The sequence below is a fragment of the Panicum virgatum genome, unplaced genomic scaffold (assembly GCF_016808335.1).
Source record: "Panicum virgatum strain AP13 unplaced genomic scaffold, P.virgatum_v5 scaffold_4331, whole genome shotgun sequence".
Classification (NCBI taxonomy): domain Eukaryota; kingdom Viridiplantae; phylum Streptophyta; class Magnoliopsida; order Poales; family Poaceae; genus Panicum; species Panicum virgatum.
In genome coordinates, this window is record NW_024376381.1 from 26,579 (window position 1) to 43,942 (window position 17,364).

Here is a 17,364-nt window from a genome sequence, read left to right on the forward strand (position 1 = left end):
GCAAGGATGATGGGTTACACATAGTGATGTGGATGTCAAAAATGTTTGCTAAATGCTAATGCATCTTGTGAGGACCATAGATGTAGTGGGAAGCCCAAGTACCATGTAGAGTTGTACTTACCCGACTACAAGGGCAAGTAGAAGGCCCATTGAAAAATTAGTTATATTTAATTTTTTATTATTAAAATTGACAATTTCAACTTAACGGCCTGCTAATTCTACTATGCCTTTGAACTGATAGTTTATTCTTTGACGAAATTAACTGATAGACATATCTGTTCACTTAGGCGATGTCGATTCGACAAAAAACTTGTGTGGCGACTGGGATCGCCATTTTTATAGGTGTAGGTCTACCTTGCTTGTTCTAAATCTATAATATAAGGAACCAAAACAATTGAAACACTTTTTACCAAAATTAATAAGCATGTACCCCTCACGATGTCCCTATCTGTCAGGTCTCCAATCTTGAGAGCCCACAGTGGACCTATAGAAATTGAAAGATGCAAAATGAATCTCCACTAATCAAAAATATTTTGTCACCCGGCGCTGGTTTACCCGCCCACCCATACCCACTTTGTTTAGTTTTGGCAGGATCGCGTGTTTCCTTCTTTACAGCGTCAACTACGCCTGTCAGGTCGCGCTCGTGGGGTTTTTACATTTTTACCATTATAACGGATGTCGCTCATCAGATTATCACTCTTAGAATGACACCTACAACTATACCAGTGGAGAGAAGTTTGAGTTACATTTTACCACATTTGCTGATGTGGCACGCCACGCCAGCCCAACACAGTGGCGCCCTGTCAGCTGGCTCAGATGAAATGTCTTTCCTGCCCCTGATTTGCCCCTCTCTCCCCCTCTCGACAGCTGGGTCCCGCAGCTCATCTCACTTCCATGTGGGCCCCACATGTAAGTTCTATCTCCTACCTCCGGCACCTGAAGACCGAGGTCCAAGGGCCACCTGAAGCCCGGACCGGCGAGCTCCGCCAGGCGCGCCTGCCCCCGCCGTGCGGCCGTCCGGGTATTAGAGCGGGCAGCGGTCCAGCACCTTGTGCAGTGGGATGCTAAGCTGCTGCGAGAGCACGCCGAGCGGGTTTGCATGGATTTCGGTGATAATGCTGTCGCCGAGCTCGACGGCGGCCTTGTCCCCACCTAGGCGGGTTGTGTAGGCGCAGCACCCGGAGCGCACGCGGCCTTCGAGGACGAGCACCCGGAGGCCGAAGCGGAGCAGCTGCTGCGCGGCGGCGAGCCCCGCGAGGCCCGCGCCGCCGATGATGACCGAGGCAGCGGGGGCGGGTGCCTGGCGAAGCTCGCCTGCCTGGGCTTCAGCCTTTGGGCGCCGGAGGTACGAGACGGAACTTACATGTGGGGCTCACATGGAAGTGAGATGAGTTGCGGTACCCGGCTGTCGGAGAGGGGAAAAAAGAGCAAATTAGGGGCAGAGAGGATATTTCACGTGAGCCTGCTGACAGGACGCCACCGTGTTGAGCTGGCGTGGCGTGCCACATAAGCAAATGTGGTAAAATTGCAACTCAAACTTCTCTCCACTGGTATAGTTTTAGATGTCATTAAGTGATAATCTGATGAGCGCCGTCCGTTATCTATACTATAAGGATCCATGGAAATTGAAACATTTCTCATCAAGACTAGCCCCCATACCCACCTCACAACCCAACACTTTTGGGCCCACCTAGAAGCAAAATTGATCGACCAAAAGCGGAGGCAGACGGATTGACGTTGCGCGCCCCGTGCAAACCGCGCGCCCCCTCCCGATGACTCCAGTTTTTTTTTTCACCCCGCCTCCACATACCTGCCTTTGTACCCGTTCTGTCATTGGTCGTGATCATCGTGGACTCTCACGCCGTAATCATCACGAGTTGCCCGTTTTCCCCAGTGGCAAGGCGCGGTGTCATCGCGAGGTTCCCTTTTTTGCCCGGTTGCTGTGTCGAGGCCGCGGCGGCGGTGATCGAGAGTACGCAGCGCTCGTTTTCCCCGCGGCAAGGCGCGGTGTCATCGCGAGTATCCCGTTTTTGCCCGGTTGCTGGGTCGAGGCTGCGGCGGCGGTGATCGAGAGTACGCGGAGCCCAGGCGGCGGTGGCGGCCTCCAACGTCCAGGCCGCGGTGTGCCAGAAGCCGGGTGCGGCCGGGACGCACGACGCCGTTCCTGCTTCTGCCGCTGGTACATCGCCGAACCGTCGCCCTAGATCACGCGATCGCCCTCGCCGCCACCATCGCGTCCTTGTCCCCAGAATTGCACATAGAGGCTGCAGACAACCGATAGAAAAAGATCCAGAGCAAAGAGACGCTCTCGGGTTCATCTCCGATACCAAGGTACGTACGGGATGACCTCTCGCTCGATTCCTACTACGTAGTACGTACCCTTCCTCTCGATATAGTCAAATGATTTGGTTTCATCATACTGCTAGGACTCTGTCATGATGATGCCTCTCTCATCTAGGGTTTTTCTATTAGATATTGTTGTTTAATTTGACATGCTGCTTGATCAGTTGTTAGTTCTATTTATTTGCTTCGTGCTTAATTAGTTTTGACGCTAACATAGAAAATATATATCAGACCCTTGCCTCGTTCGTTTAAAAATCGGATTCCGCCTTGGCGCGTGACCTAGCCCGCGACGCCAAGGCCCCCTAGCCCGCGGCACGGTGGTTCTTGCCTCTCTGCGTCGCCGGCGATCCCATCGTTAGCGACCGCCCCTCCAGGCGCGCTGGGTTGTAGCTGCATGATCAGGACATGCGCTGATGCTTCTCCGACGTACCCAACACAAAGCGGCCATCGTTGACGACTTCCGCGGCTTGTAAGTCATGCCACACTGACGTAACATGTTGCTCATCCTAAACCCTACCCTCACGATTTGTCTTTTTGCAATATAACGCTGCAGTCGCCGATAAGTGTTCACTGTACTTGCTTCCCCAAGAGACGGACGCCGACCGACCGGGCGCTCACCTCGGTCGACCGCTGTCTACACTGATGGCACGCCGCAACAACGACAACAGGCGTCTTCCGCTTGGGGACATAACAAACACGCATAATCAGGATCCTGGGTCTAAAAAAAGAAGAAAAGACCTTGAAGATGGTGAGTCACGCGACATTATTTGATTCAATTACGGCAACTGTATAAACTAATTCACGCGTGTGCGTTAGACGAAGATTTGATAAACGTAAGGCGTCGAAAAGCTAGAAATCGTTATGCAAATATGCTGCCAGATAAGAAGGCAGAGCTAAATGCGAAGAGAAGAGAAAACTATCATCGACGAAAGGCAGAGAAGCAAGCAGCAGGTTCGTTTCACGTTGCTAAATAAATTATGAAGTTTATGTTGCAGATATTGTTTTTTGAAATTTATTGTTACGTCTAGATGGAAGTGCATGTCTGACGAACACACCGTGTCTGCAGTGTTCCAAAATAATGGAACAACAGGTAAGTCCGGTTTATAGATATTCCTGATCTTGATTTGATGACTAATGGTGTTAATTTTGTTGATAGTATTTTGTTTTTTAAAATATATTGTTACGTCTAGATGGGAGTCCATGTCTGACGAACACACCGGTGTTTGCAGTGTTCCAAAATAGTGGAACAACAGGTAAGTTCGGTTTATAAAAATTGCTGATCTTGATTTGATGATTAATGGTGTTAATTTTGTTGATAGTATTGGAGAGCACCCCACCTTCTGCTGTGTTTCGAGTGGGAGGGACTGTTGGTTTAGGTTCAAGTCAGCAAACACACGCCGACACTAATCATCGTGGCCCGGGTTTGGGCAATAGTATGTCTCTAGGTAATTAATGAAATCTATATGTATCCCTCCATTCCAAAATATAGGTAATTAACCTGTTATTTTTTGCATTACAGCATTTACGGATACACCCAGCTCAGCATTGTTACGTGATGATTATGGAATTCCACATTTCGCGGAGACACAGAAGTCGCCTGTGTTCCACATTGCTGGATCTGCAGGTACGTGCGATCTTATGGCATTATAATAGTACTGTCAGACACCTCACCTCTTGCTCTTTTCCATGTAGATGGATCTACAGTTTTCGATGAGTCTGGATGTGTTTCGAAATATCAAACACACGTGACCGCGGCTAGAAATAAAACTGGTTTGTCAGCTGATTTATCTTTGAATTGAATATTTGAACCCCGTTTGTTAATGATGCAACCCACTGTGTGCACCTGATGTGTAGATGTCCTACTAGCTTCTGTTGTAAATGACTCACCTGATTGGCTTCGTCGCAACGAAGCATATACACAAACATTTAGCGCAATGAGCAATCTTGATATGGCCGTCACAAACACTGTGGAAACAGGTACAATTGATTGATTTTTAGTCCATTCTTCCACATGCCATCTTCATTTTTTTGACAGGTACTGTTCCCACTATGTCTCCCGGTACTGCAAGAAAACAAAAAAAAAAGACAGAGAGAGAATTAGATATGCTGCGATGTCAAATGAGAAAAGGCTTCAACGGAATACAAGAGACAGGGAAGCATGGAATTGTAGGAAAGGTGAAGGTACATAATAAGGTTTCAATTAATGTAGCATTTTTTATTTCAATTAATTATATATTGTAACTATAAATTATTACAGGAATAGTCAAACCCGATGAAGGAAGCCGTCAGAGAAACAATCTTAGACTAGGTACATCATGGTCCTAACAAATTATATTTACATTTACATGTAACAGCCTTTTGATTGGTTCATGCTTTGAGGGCAGATCTAAATAGTGGAAAATCAGAATTTGACTCTGGTATTTGGGAACCAGATGATGAGATGTTAGCCGCACAAGAAGGTATGATCCAGTAATTATTTTTATGAATGAGAACACATTTACTTGATTCAGACGTAGAAACAATATATCTAAATAATAAAATGGTTTTTACAGAGGAAGATCTAGATTGCAGAGCGCCAGATGATAGTGTTTTTTATTGCGACTTTCTCGTAGATGATGAAGCAAGAGTCTACCATAATAATGGTTTGGAATCATTATTATCTCGATAATTTAGTGTTCTACTGTGCTTCAATGAAATCTAAGTACATGATTAACGTATTGATGCAGACGTTTATTTCGAGACTACTCGGGATCCAGATGTGGTAGTGTTGGACAATGATTGTTACGATCGAGTGTACAAAGATTTGCCGGCTCACCATCTTGTATTGAGGAAGGTTCCGATATGCGAGTATTGTGGTGCTATAAGGTTTCCAAGTGAGGGACCAGGTTTTTGTTGCAGGCAAGGAAAGGTTAATATAGTTAACACACCAGTTCCCGATGAATTGCGCCGACTTTTTTTGCTTTCACTAGCTTTGGAGCTACTGTGGATCAACGGGTCGCTACTGCCGCTAGTGATTATTTCTTGCCAATATTGTGTTCATTATTATGTACATTGCAATTCACTAAAATTGATGATTTTGCATGCTAATATTTTGTATGAAATTCGATTCAGAATCGTCCGCCTCTCACGGCATGAGATTGCTTAATGTTTTCGGTCACACAGAGTAACAAGTGGAACATGATGATGATAATACTGCTGGTTGATTAAATGATTGCTCTACCATGTTTGTGTAGAGTTAGTTGCAAATTAGAATGGTTAATCCAACTAGAAGATGGCTAGATAAAATCTGAAAATAAGGATCAACACTTAACGGCATTTTTGGCAAACAAACCCCACCAACCAAAAAGCCTTGCATGTCTAGTTATCGGACTATGTTATATCCGGAGACGGGTCAGTCTTGCTGAGTATTAGTATACTCAGCCTTGCTTGTGGCACTGTTTTTCAGGTACTAACTTTGAAGATCTGTTTGCGAGTCTTACTTGGCCTTGCACTCTGCCTCCGGGTTGGTCTGTTGAGTGGGATGGCCCTTCAGCTGGTGCTAATCACCCTCCCGCTGAGTGACGCATTCGTACGGGCTTTACCGATGCGTCACGTTATTTCGTTAGTTATCTTTTAATGCTTCCGCTGAACTTTGAGACTTGAATAATTGAGGAGTTGGAACTCCGTAGTACTTCGCTAGTCTGAACATGGTTTGTAATAAATTTTCTTTCCGCTGCAATCACTCTGAGTTGTATGAAATGGTTTGTGTTGTAATCTCTGGGCTCACCTTCGTGTGAGTGTTGTCTGCTGATCCTGGAATAGCGTGGCTTTTATCGAGGCTTCACTCGAGGAACTAACGGTGAGTGCCAAATTGGGTCAGAGTTGCTTAGCAACGAAGATCAGTGCACCCGGGCCCAGTAGTTTTGGGTGGTTCCGCCACAAGCAGAGCCCGCGTCAGCCTTTTATCTAATAAATGCGCCCCTCCCGGAAGTCGGGGTTTGTTGCAGGTATTAGTTCTAGAATTACTACGATTATCCGAGTAGCACATCTCGATGACATTGAAGGTGCAGATGTCTCCTATCTTGAGGCTGTTCTCCTTGCAGAACCTCATCCAACCATTCCTAAGCTGGTAGCTCCCCTTCTTCGATGGGAGAGCAAGCACCTGCCAGGATTCGGTACTGCTCATTGAGGTCTTGAGCGTGATCGTGCAATGTTCCGGCAGCCCAATTGCACCACAGAAAGCTGCTGACAAAGCCTGCAATAATTGCAATCATGTTGGTTTTAGTAAGCAGGCGAGGATATACATTATATTACAGTGGATGAATACTGACTGCAGACTGCTAGATCTGAACACTGTTTATCTGGGTTTAATAAAAGGTCCTTCGAGGGCATATACTGATATAAATGACAAATACGACTGCTGATAAAAAATTAATAATATTGATTTGTCCCTTCCTGTTAGCATGCATATATATTAGCTGTAGTTAAAGCATCAAATGATCAAAAGAACATGTTGGTCTTTGTTTCTACATATGTAAATCAAATCTGTTGAATCAAGTCTCATATGCCACTCCCTAGTAACTCAACATGGAAATACAATTTAATAATTTATCTTATTCAATAGGGAAATGGTTGTGCTTACAAGTTCCCTTTTAAGTGAGTTGGCATTTATCTCCTTCTTTATCCATGATGGCGGCCCAATCTTGAAGACAGATTTCCTCCATAATGGTGCCTTCTTTAGACGAGTAATGGGACCTTTTTGCATCTTTTGTCCACCGCTGTTAAGCCAATTACTGTTGCAACGCTTCTGAATGGAAACAGATGATTCTTCCTGCCGCTCTCGAATATCTGGTAATGTTGATACTTGATAAGACAAAAGAGACATGCACTTCAGTATTCCGCACATGATATAATTCATTGCTAACGGATTCAAAGAGAAAAGCTAAATCTCACATGAGTGCTTTAGAGGGCTTGCCAGCAGGGATAGTTTATATCAAAATTACAGTTACAAAGCAGTTACAGCCACTTTTTATTATGATGGTGTAACTAAGTTATAGTGAAAGATCCTCCATAACACTTGATTTATTTTCTAGCACGAAGTTAGAACTAGTCTAAGAAATAGATCTTAAAAAGTTGGATGGTTCCAATGTCAAGTGTTGAAATCCTCCAAAACACTCAAGTGTTGTATAGACACTCCCAATTCAAAATATGAAAAACTTATTCATCTTTTGCTCACCTTGTTGCGTTCCAATGTCCTTATGTTTAGACTCTCTCTGGTGTCCGTCTGCCTCAAAGACCTTGACTGTAAACACCATGTTGCCCTCATACCTCAACAGCAAAGAACTATCTTCAGTGATGCCAGGAAGCACTAGAAACTGTGACCAGCCACCTCTGAAGAACACTCCTGACTGATTCATCTCGAGCTCGATGGGAGAAACTTTGCCAAGGGGGCCAGAAACAATGGCCTTACGGTAGTCCAAATGCTCTTTGGGGATGTATTGCACAATTTTAGCAGGTATTAGCTGCAAGAACACACAAAAAGAGGAAAGTCAGGCCATTCCGGTAATAGAAAACAACGTGAGAAAAACAAATTAGTAGCAACAGTCTGCAAACCATCTTTTCCATGAAATCTTTTGGAAGCACTCTGAGGAACTGCAGCTTACGGGCAGTGTCCTGGCTGCCCGTGGTTGCTTCAACTGAACAAAATGAGTTACAAACAATCACTTTGGACTGAATACGAGTAATCATGAATTGGTAGCAGCCTAGCAGGGAACTACTTTAGAAGTTAGCCAACATCCAGTATACTCCACGTCTGGTAAAAAGCTTCTTGACCCTCATTTGCTTAGAAGATCTTTTTCTGCCTTTCAATAATCATGAACCACATTACAACGAGTTCGATGCTGGAAACCAGCTTTTCAGTGTCCAAGAAGACTACTAACACTACTGACCTCTCATTTTTTTTCCCAGTAGAAAACAATCCTACAGCAGGAAGGACGAAGAGGGTTTGCATTTACAAGTTACAAGGGAAGAAAACGTGGGGAACACAGACGGGTACTCAAAACATTTTATCAGAACTCGTTATAATATTCATGACATTATGGGGAATTTGACTGATACTACTACTTCGACATTAACAACTTGAGAGTATGGCATGGGGAATCCATCTTCTCTTTACCTGCTGCTGATGGTGGTGGCGGCCGCGCGCCGTGCTCCCTGAGGAGGCAGCTGTCGGCGTCGAATCCCTTGACCGAGAGCACGCCGTGGCCGCGGTGGCGGAGGACGAGGAGCCACCTCGGGGCGACGCCGCACGCGGCCGCGAACCCTGGCCACCCACGGCCCAGGAACGCGCCATCGCCGTCCCACCCGACCTCGACGCGCCAAGGCTTGGCCTTTCCGCCGGTGGGGCCGACGACGAGGGCCTCATCGCTGCCGACCTCCGCGGCGAGCTCGTCGGGGATGCGCTGCGAATAAAGCATGCAGGTGCAAGAAAACAAGATGAGCCAGTACCACGGCCGGGCCGGAGCCGCGCGCGCCGGCGGATCGGACGAGCGCTGGGCACGCACCAGGGTGTCGGAGGTGAAGGGCAGCAGCACCCTTGGGTGCCTGGCCGCGGCGGCCGACGGCGGCATTGGGGACTCCGGCGGCCACAGTGAGGGGGGAAAGCGACAGCTTGGTTTGGTCATGTCTACTGCATTTCCCCTCCATCTTGACTCTGGTAAACGCTGACAAAAGGTGTGACGTGTCACGTGTGAACGCTCTTTCACGTGTGACAAAAGTCTCTCGAAGTAGAAAAAAAGTCTCTCATAAGAAAATTTGCACTTTTTTCTCATATATCTTTTCAGTTTTGATCATTCTTACGCTTCATTTGACTTAAGTGGCATATATACTTAAGATTTCTTCCCGATCATATCATGCGGCCAACATGTATTGGAAAAGCATATGATGGTATGAAGGTGATGTAGGTTTGGTTTATGTAATTTTTTTTCTATTCTCTTATTTGGTTTCATTAGGTTTGGGATATAATGTTTTAGATAATGTCCTTTATAGAAAGAAGAGAATCACATCACATGTATGTGGTGGCGTCTGAAAGTTTTGGTATTTTTCTCGAGCCCATAAACTGTAGGATTTGCGAAAGAATTATACCGATAGAGAACCTTTGGTAAGCAACTTGGTGAAGCTATGTATCAAGCTGATCGGCCGGTAATCACCAATGGTGGACGCATCCTGCTTCTTGCGAAGGAGAACCATGTAAGCTTGAATCACTAGGTAGAAGCTCCGTCCAGAGCTTTATTTGACAATGATGGCCGGTAATCAAGGACCAAGAAGCTTTTAATAAGTTTTTTTTATACCAAACTAAGAGTATATGCGTCACTTCACACTTATATTGTAAATCTAAGAGAGTAGCCCAAAGTTTTAGTTATGAATGAATATGAACTTTATTGTTTCTACCGCATCTACATGAAGGGACCCGTGAAAGGAATTGCTTTTCTAGTTTCATAATCTTTACTTTACATTTAGACATACATTATGTCTAGATAAATAATTTCTACTATGTATTTAAAAAAATCAAAATGACTTATTTTTTGAAACAAAAGGAATAGCATTTAACAAATTTGCCTCGATTCAATGAAATATCTACCAGAACCACCCACGTCGTACTGCTTACTCAAGAGTGGCCAAAAGAACCTATGGAGCTAATTGAAATTCGATGACTTCCAAGCATATTGAGATCTTGCAAGGCTCTGCTCTAAAAAGAAAGAACTTGCAAGGCTAGATATGTAAACCAGGATGAGATCCATTTTGTATTTTTGTCTTTCTCTCTGTTACTTTTAAAGTCCATAACTCATATATGATCTTGAGTCAGGCCAGTCTTGAAAACTTATATAGTTGCATATCACCAACTTCTCTACATGTACAAAATTTTAAGGATTTGAATATATATATACACTTTTAGAGTTCTATTCCTGTTTCGGGTGACTGATTTTGGTTATCTATCAGTTGTCTCTAAACTTGCACTAGCTACAAATTGAATGGAATGAAGATTTGGAGTTGGGGAATACCCATATGGCATGCGGACCTAGAGGGAGCATCGGGGTAGATCGCCGGCCAGCGGTGGAGGTGAGAGAGACGTCATGGCAACGGCCAGCGGTGGAGGTGAGAGAGACGTCATGGCAACGAAGGTGTTCCTGGAGGCAGGCAGTGGGTACCCTCAGCCTCAGTGTGGGCGGTGTCAGGCAGCGGGGATGTTTGCAGCCCCCCCCAACCCACCCACAACTTCACCATAATTTTTTTATATAAGCGGAGGCTACCATATTGACGCTGGAAGAAGATGACGACACTGCTGGTGAACGGAGATGATAGAGGTGACATGGAAAACGCTCCAGGCCTCGCCAAAGCCCAATGAGGCATTTGGATCTTTGCCATCGGATGGCCAAAATAGGTGATGATGCAAAAAAAAAAAACCAAGCAACTAGCAAGAACAAGATACACACCCATAATATAAAGGTACTTTCACAACTCTCGATTATTCGATGAAGAAGTGGGTTTCCACCAAATTTTCCCATTCATCTGGCCATCACCATCTCATCTAATTCAAATATTAATGCACGCTAACATCATGCAATTAAGAAGATAATATTGAAACAAGTAAAAGCACCTAGGGAATGACATCACCAGACAGAATTTCCATTTGGGCTTGTTTGGATAGAAGAGGACGATTGGAGGGGAATGAAGGGGATTGAGTCTAAAATGAACTAATTTTCTCAACAATCCCTCCCATTCCACATCATTCCACTAGTTTCCAAGCAAGACCTTAAGTGTTCGGTTCACTCGACAATATAGCCGACTTGCTGAGGAACTTGTACATTTTCATAATGAGAAGGCAATAGCTATTGTATTTAACAGAAGCCAAGATGAACTAATGTACAGCCAGGTCAAAGATTATCTATGCACAATGACAACATGCCACAACGTGGTTTCAACGATGTTGAATGTGCAGGTGTCTCCTTCCTTGATATCATTATCCCAGCAGAATCTCTTCCAGCCCGACCCGAGGTTGCTCGCATGCTTGTATGGGAGAACATGAACCTGCCAAGATCTGGTGCTGCTCAGTGAGGTCTTGAGGGTGATTGTGCATGCTTCCGACAAACCAATCGCATTGCAGAAAGTCGGTGGTAAAGTCTGCAAAAATAAAAATGGTCAGAACCAGATAGCTATATGTGATCTCAAAGATCTATCCATGCATCGAGTGAATACTGAATACTGACTGCAAGAGCTGAATTCCTGTTCATGTGGATTTGTTGAGATATTATTGAAGTGCATATACATCAACAATTTTAAGCAAGAGCACATACTATGCTGAAATATTTACTTCAACAAATTGATCTGTTCTTCTTGTGATAGAATGCATACGTACATCAGCAGTTAAAGCATCACTTGAAACCAATGGTTTATGTTTCTGCAATTAGAAAAATATGCTCGCCCAAAGAAGTTGGTGCCATATATTAGCTAATTTTCAGTTCATATTCTTGCAACTATTCAGGTTTCTGGGTCTATTCTTCGCAATCCTTCTATAAGATAGGCAATTTTATAGGAGCTATGCATGTGTATTTTCCTGCTGTTTGGAAGCCTGACAGCTTGGACTGATATATTTTCAGCTTCCAAACAAAGTTGGAGGAGAAATGGCAAGGAAAACTTATCAGACACCGAGATGCTTCTGCCCAGAAGCAGGTGCTGCTGTTGGAAGAGGAGCAGGTGCTCCTATAGCACAAGTTGGTTCAGTGGTTGTGTTGTTCTCTTTCTGCTGAGTTCTGGTTGCTATTAGCATGTATCAGTACCTGTAGTTTTTGTCGGTCTGGGAATAGTTCTGTTCCTTGTTGGCAGGGAGGTGTGAAGCAAGTCTAAACTGCTAGTGGTGTTAAACCTTGTCAGGGCTATAAATTCTTTTATGTGCATTTTCAATGCGTATGATACTGGGGCTTAGTCCCTAAAACTCTATATAAAAAAAAGAGTAAAATGCACTGGGGGTCCTTAAACTAGTTGACCTGTTCTGTTTAGGTCCATGAACTTCGAAAATGTATTTTTAGGTCCACGATCTATTCAAGTGTGTCACTTGAGGTCCAAAACGCCTCTGACCAGTGTTGACTACCTACGTGGACCGCCACGTCCGATCCAACGTTGCCGTTGGCCGCCCCGCGTGCTCTGCTGGCCGGCCGGATCCGCGCGCGACGGGGTGGGCGGGCGGCGCGGCGGCGGCGGGTGGACGGCGCGATGAGCAGGGCCCCACCCCCGATAGCATCGGCCCCTCCCTCCCCCCGCCTTCTCCCTCCCCGACGGCGACATATCGGAGGAGCAGGGGCCCCGGCCGAGCTCTCCTTGGCTCCGCGCCCCTCAAGCTCCGCGGCGGCGACAACGAGCTGCACCGGCCTCCGTCCTCCTCCCTTCTCCGGCACGCCCTCCTCCGACCACGCGTGCCGCGAGGCCACGCCGCCATCCCCTACTCCCTCCGCCGCGTGCGCCGCGGGCCCGCGCCGCCCGCATCGTTTGGGTGGTGGGCGAGCTCCAGCCCCGGCGTGGGCAGCACGCGGCTCGGCGCAGACCCGAGCGGCTCTCAGAGCTCTGGCAGCACCGCGCGGACCCCAGGTGGTGGCCGTGACTATAGGCTCGGGTGGCGCGGAGTCCTCGTCGGGCGGCAGCTTCCTCCCCCTTTTCCCTCTCCCTCGTGCGCGGCCGTGGCGTCGCGCCGAGCAGCGGCTGCGAGCTGCTGTGCGTAGGGCCATGGCAGCAAGCTGCTGTGCGCGGTGGCCACGGCGGCGATGGCCGGATCCGTGCAGGGCCATTGCGGCGACGGCCGGATCCGTGCAGGGCCATTGCGGCGACGGCCGGATCCGTGCAGGGCCATGGCGGTGGTGGCCGGCTCTTGCGTCGCCGGTGAGGCACACACAGCGACCATCGGCCACGTTGGATCGGACGTGGCGGTCCACGTAGGCGGTCAACGCTGGTCAGAGGCGTTTTGGACCTCAAGTGACACACTTGAATAGATCGTGGACCTAAAAATGCATTTTCGAAGTTCATGGACCTAAACATAACAGGTCAACTAGTTTAAGGACCCCTAGTGTATTTTACTTAAAAAAAACACTTGCGGAAAACTCAAATGATCTTTACCTATTCCCAAGTTGATCAAGGTAAAAATAACTGTACTCACAAAATAACAGTTATTCGTGTTTAATATCTTCTTCTTTATCCAAGCTGGAGGCCCAATCTCATAAGGGATTCTTTTCTGTGATGATGCCTTGGAGCCTTTTGACATCTCTTGTCCTTGACTAATTGGCCTGTCATCGATGCTCTTACACTTCGTACTGGAAGCAAAAGGTGTTTCCGGTAGCTTCGTAATATCTGCTAATATATGACACAAGAGACATGTGGTTCAGTACTGAACTGAAATCGAATCAGTGGCAGATTTAATTTATCTTTTCCTTACAGCGCGTGATGACAACATGCCACATTGTAGTTTTCATTACATTGAAGGTGCAGATGTCACCTTCCTTGACATTGTTCTCCTCAGAGAACCTCCTCCAACCATGCACAAGAAGGTAGTTCTGTTTGTTGCATGGGATACCACGCACCCGCCAAGACCCAGTCATTGTGGTCTTGAACGTGATCATGGAAGGCTTATGAAGTCCGATCGCATCACAGAAAGCTATTGGCAAAGCCTGCAATTTGCAATCATATTGGTTTTAGTATGCGGTTGATGGTTAACTAAATACCATATTACCATAGTTGACAAATGCTCACTGCTAGATCTAAACTCCATTTTGTTGGGTTCGTTACACCACCAAATGCGTATACGTAACAGATATTATACAAGGCAGATATTAAACCATATACATATACAGTACTATAATATAATGTTTCGTTTGTTCCTGTTAGCATGCACATATATTATCAATTGTTAGAGCATCAAATAATTAAATGAACATGTTGGTCTCTATTTGTCCATTAGGAAACAAAAGCTGTCGAAAAATAGACTCATATTCCAGATCGTAGAACCTTTTCGGTTCAATCGGAAATGGTTGTACTCACAAGATGATTCTCAAGTGTCTCAGTGTTGATCTGCTTCTTTATCCATGACGGCTGCCCAATCTCGTAGAAAGAATTCCTCTGTAATGATGCCTCATTCAGAGAAGGCAGGAAGCCTTTTAGTTTATGTACTTCGCTACAAGGCAAATCATTCTCCTTCTTACACTTCCAAATGGGTACGGATAGTGCTTCCTGTTGCATTTCAAGATCTGGTGATGTTGGTACTTGATAAGGCCAAAGAGCTAGTATTTAACAAACATTATAAAAAGATAAAATTCATAATCTTACTTATCTCTTGCTCACTTTGTTGCATTATGTTGTCCTTGTGCTTGGACTTCCTCTGGCATCCATCGGGCTCAAACACTTTGACTGTAAACACCATGTTGCCCTCATACCTTAACATCAGAGCATTTGATTCAGTGATGCCATGGAATGCCAGAAATTGTGGCCAGCCACCGGCAAAGAACACATCTGACTGATCCATCTCGATCTTAAAGCTATTAACTTTTCCAATAGGGCCTAACACAACAGCCATAGGGTTCTACAGTTCCCCTTTGGTGATGTAGTATTGTACAAACTTAGCGGGTATGAGCTGCAAGAACACAAAAAGGGACTAAAATTAGGCATTCCTCTAAGAGAACACAAAGGGAGGGAAAAATTTAGCAAGAGCGGTCTGCAAACCATCTTTTCCATGGAGTCTGGTGACAGCATACAGACGAACTGCGGTTTACAGTCAATATCTTCACACCTCGTGCTTGCTTGAACTGAACAAAATAGGACTTGCAAATAATCAGTTTGAATTGAAAAAAGGAATTCTCAATTAAATTTACTGTAGTGCCGTAGCTCGTAGGGAGCAAGAAGCCAACCAATATCTCAAGTTCCCTTAGCTTGATACTAACATATACTGCAAGCTTTTTTTATCCCAACTATTTACAAGATCGAGAATCTCTGCACATTTTAAGGGACTCTAATATTGCAATTATCTTTCTGAGAATCTCGAATATTACCAAGATAAATACTAGGAAAGGATGATCCTACATTTACATGGGAATAGAATGGGATAATTTCTTTGAGACCATGAGAAGAAAAGGTCCCTGATTTCAAATGTGGGGGGAAAAGAAGATCGATCTTTACCTGCGGCTGCAGGTTGTTGAACGCCGAGGCCCCGGATACAGCAGCTGTCGTCGAACGCCTTGACGGTGAGCACGCCACGGCCACGGTGGCGGAGAGCGAGGTGCCAGTCGGCGCCGACGCCGTGCGCGGCGGCGAACTCGGGCCACCCGCGCCCCAGGAACGCGCCGCCTCCGTCCCGCCCGAGCCCGACGGGCCAGACGTCCCTGGCCTTGACGCCGCACGGGCCGACGACGAGGGCCTCCCCGGCGCCGATCTCCTTGGCGAGCTCGTCGGGGATGCGCTGCAAGGCGTGGAAAAGGTTAGCCATTTCACGGCCGGCCGGCGCCCGCCCTAGCCAAGCGCGCGGGGCGGCGGAACGGCGGCGGCGTCGCGCTTACTCACCAGCCTGTCGTCGCAGAAGAAAGGCAGCAGCACCCTGAGCTGCTTGGCGGCGGCCGCACCACCACAATGGTTGCTGGCGGCCGACGCCATGGCTGGGCGGGGAAGGGGACGTGGAGAGCGGAGGGGTGGAGAAAGTGGGGGGTTTCTGCCGATGAACTTTAATGCCGTCAATAAATTGGTCAAATTGCACGGAGTGTTTGGTCAGCGTTCATTCTTCCTGTACTACTCTCCCTGTCCAAAAAAAAAGAAACAACTTTCACAGAAGCCAAACAATTTCAAACGTAATTAAATTTATACTAATATTTATATCTCCAAATTTGGTTATATTTGAAATTATTTGCTTTCTCAAAAAGTGAGAGTTACATTCTTTTTGAGATGGAGGGAGTTCTGATGAAATTGGTCAGCATTCATTGTCAATCTGTCGTCTTGTGAGCTAAATTGTACTGATAGAAAATAACAAAATTTGTGATAAAAAAGAAAATAACAAAAACTGTGATAAAAAGAAAATAATAAAAACTCACTGAAATGAGAAGTTCTTTTTTTTTAAAAAAAAACACCTGCATATAAATTTCTAGCCGCAAATTTTTTGTGTTTTATGGTTCCTGCTATACTCGTTGCCCATCTGATGATGTATCTGTCGTACGAACTCTTGGTTCATCTCGTTTGTTCCATAGCATAGGACTAATTATGATAGAACTCATACACGTGGTAGAATTATTTTGTTGCGTCTAAATTTGAGGAAAAAAAATCTATCATCCCCCGCTTGTATCTCGTGCATTGGTGTTTGACACTCTCCATTCCCTTCAACCGGCATGAGTGGAAAATTATTTGGGGACCCTCATTTTCCCGGTGACTTATCCTTTTGAGAAAAATTAGGTTATTCTTGACCTTGGATACATCAAGTTCCATGGGAACTCGAACTCTTTGCCACATTATTGGGTAGCCTCAATCACAATAGATATAATGCAAATAACAAAATTGGTTAATATATAGGCTCATTGGGCACGTGAAGACATGTGAAAGGAGTTAGATTCGAAGGAATCGTTTGAAAACCCCTCTTCGTGATGTGGGTGTTACTTTTCATTTAATAGGTTTGGGCAAACTTTTCGTTTTAATTACTAACATATTGCCATATTGGGAATTTGAAAATTAATGAGACGATATCTGTTGTGTCATATAGTAACATAGTTTTATTGGACCAATGATATTTATGTCAACTAATATATATATTTTTTTGCGGGTAAACTAATATATATATTACCCCATACTTATCTTGTCACAGTTATAACGAGTATATTTGTATTAGAAAAATTCTTGTGCCATCATAAAGTATACTCTTCCTTTATTTATGTCATCATAAGTATGTGTTAAATTATAGTGGTTGCCTCCTTGGTATGCCATTTTTATTGGGCACGAAGCGGTGACCGGGAAAAAGACATTTCTACCCCT

At 45.4% G+C, this 17,364-nt stretch overlaps 2 protein-coding genes across 6 annotated transcripts; both read right to left on the reverse strand.

Moving 5' to 3' along the window:
* Positions 1-1,024: 1,024 nt before the first annotated feature.
* LOC120694235 (putative B3 domain-containing protein Os04g0347400) lies at positions 1,025-8,997 on the reverse strand. The gene is made up of 7 exons (XM_039977390.1): positions 8,886-8,997; positions 8,498-8,783; positions 7,936-8,018; positions 7,559-7,844; positions 6,965-7,185; positions 6,263-6,577; positions 1,025-1,330 (listed from the first exon to the last, which is right to left on the reverse strand). The coding sequence occupies exons 1-7, from the start codon at positions 8,949-8,951 to the stop codon at positions 1,025-1,027; spliced, it is 1,563 nt and encodes a 520-aa protein (XP_039833324.1). The 5' UTR covers positions 8,952-8,997.
* A 4,421-nt stretch (positions 8,998-13,418) lies between these two features.
* On the reverse strand, positions 13,419-16,063 carry LOC120694237 (putative B3 domain-containing protein Os04g0347400). 5 transcript variants are annotated; one of them, XM_039977397.1, is made up of 7 exons: positions 15,916-16,063; positions 15,535-15,814; positions 15,082-15,164; positions 14,689-14,992; positions 14,404-14,592; positions 13,802-14,033; positions 13,468-13,716 (listed from the first exon to the last, which is right to left on the reverse strand). In XM_039977397.1, exons 1-4 carry the CDS (start codon positions 16,003-16,005, stop codon positions 14,942-14,944), a joined length of 504 nt encoding a protein of 167 aa, XP_039833331.1. In that variant the 5' UTR covers positions 16,006-16,063; the 3' UTR covers positions 13,468-13,716; positions 13,802-14,033; positions 14,404-14,592; positions 14,689-14,941. The 5 variants fall into 5 exon arrangements, with proteins under 5 accessions (XP_039833328.1, XP_039833327.1, XP_039833326.1 ...); XM_039977395.1 differs by having other exon boundaries at positions 14,404-14,609; XM_039977394.1 differs by lacking the exons at positions 15,082-15,164; positions 15,535-15,814; positions 15,916-16,063 and having other exon boundaries at positions 13,419-13,719; positions 14,404-14,609; positions 14,704-14,942.
* Between the last annotated feature and the right edge of the window lie 1,301 nt (positions 16,064-17,364).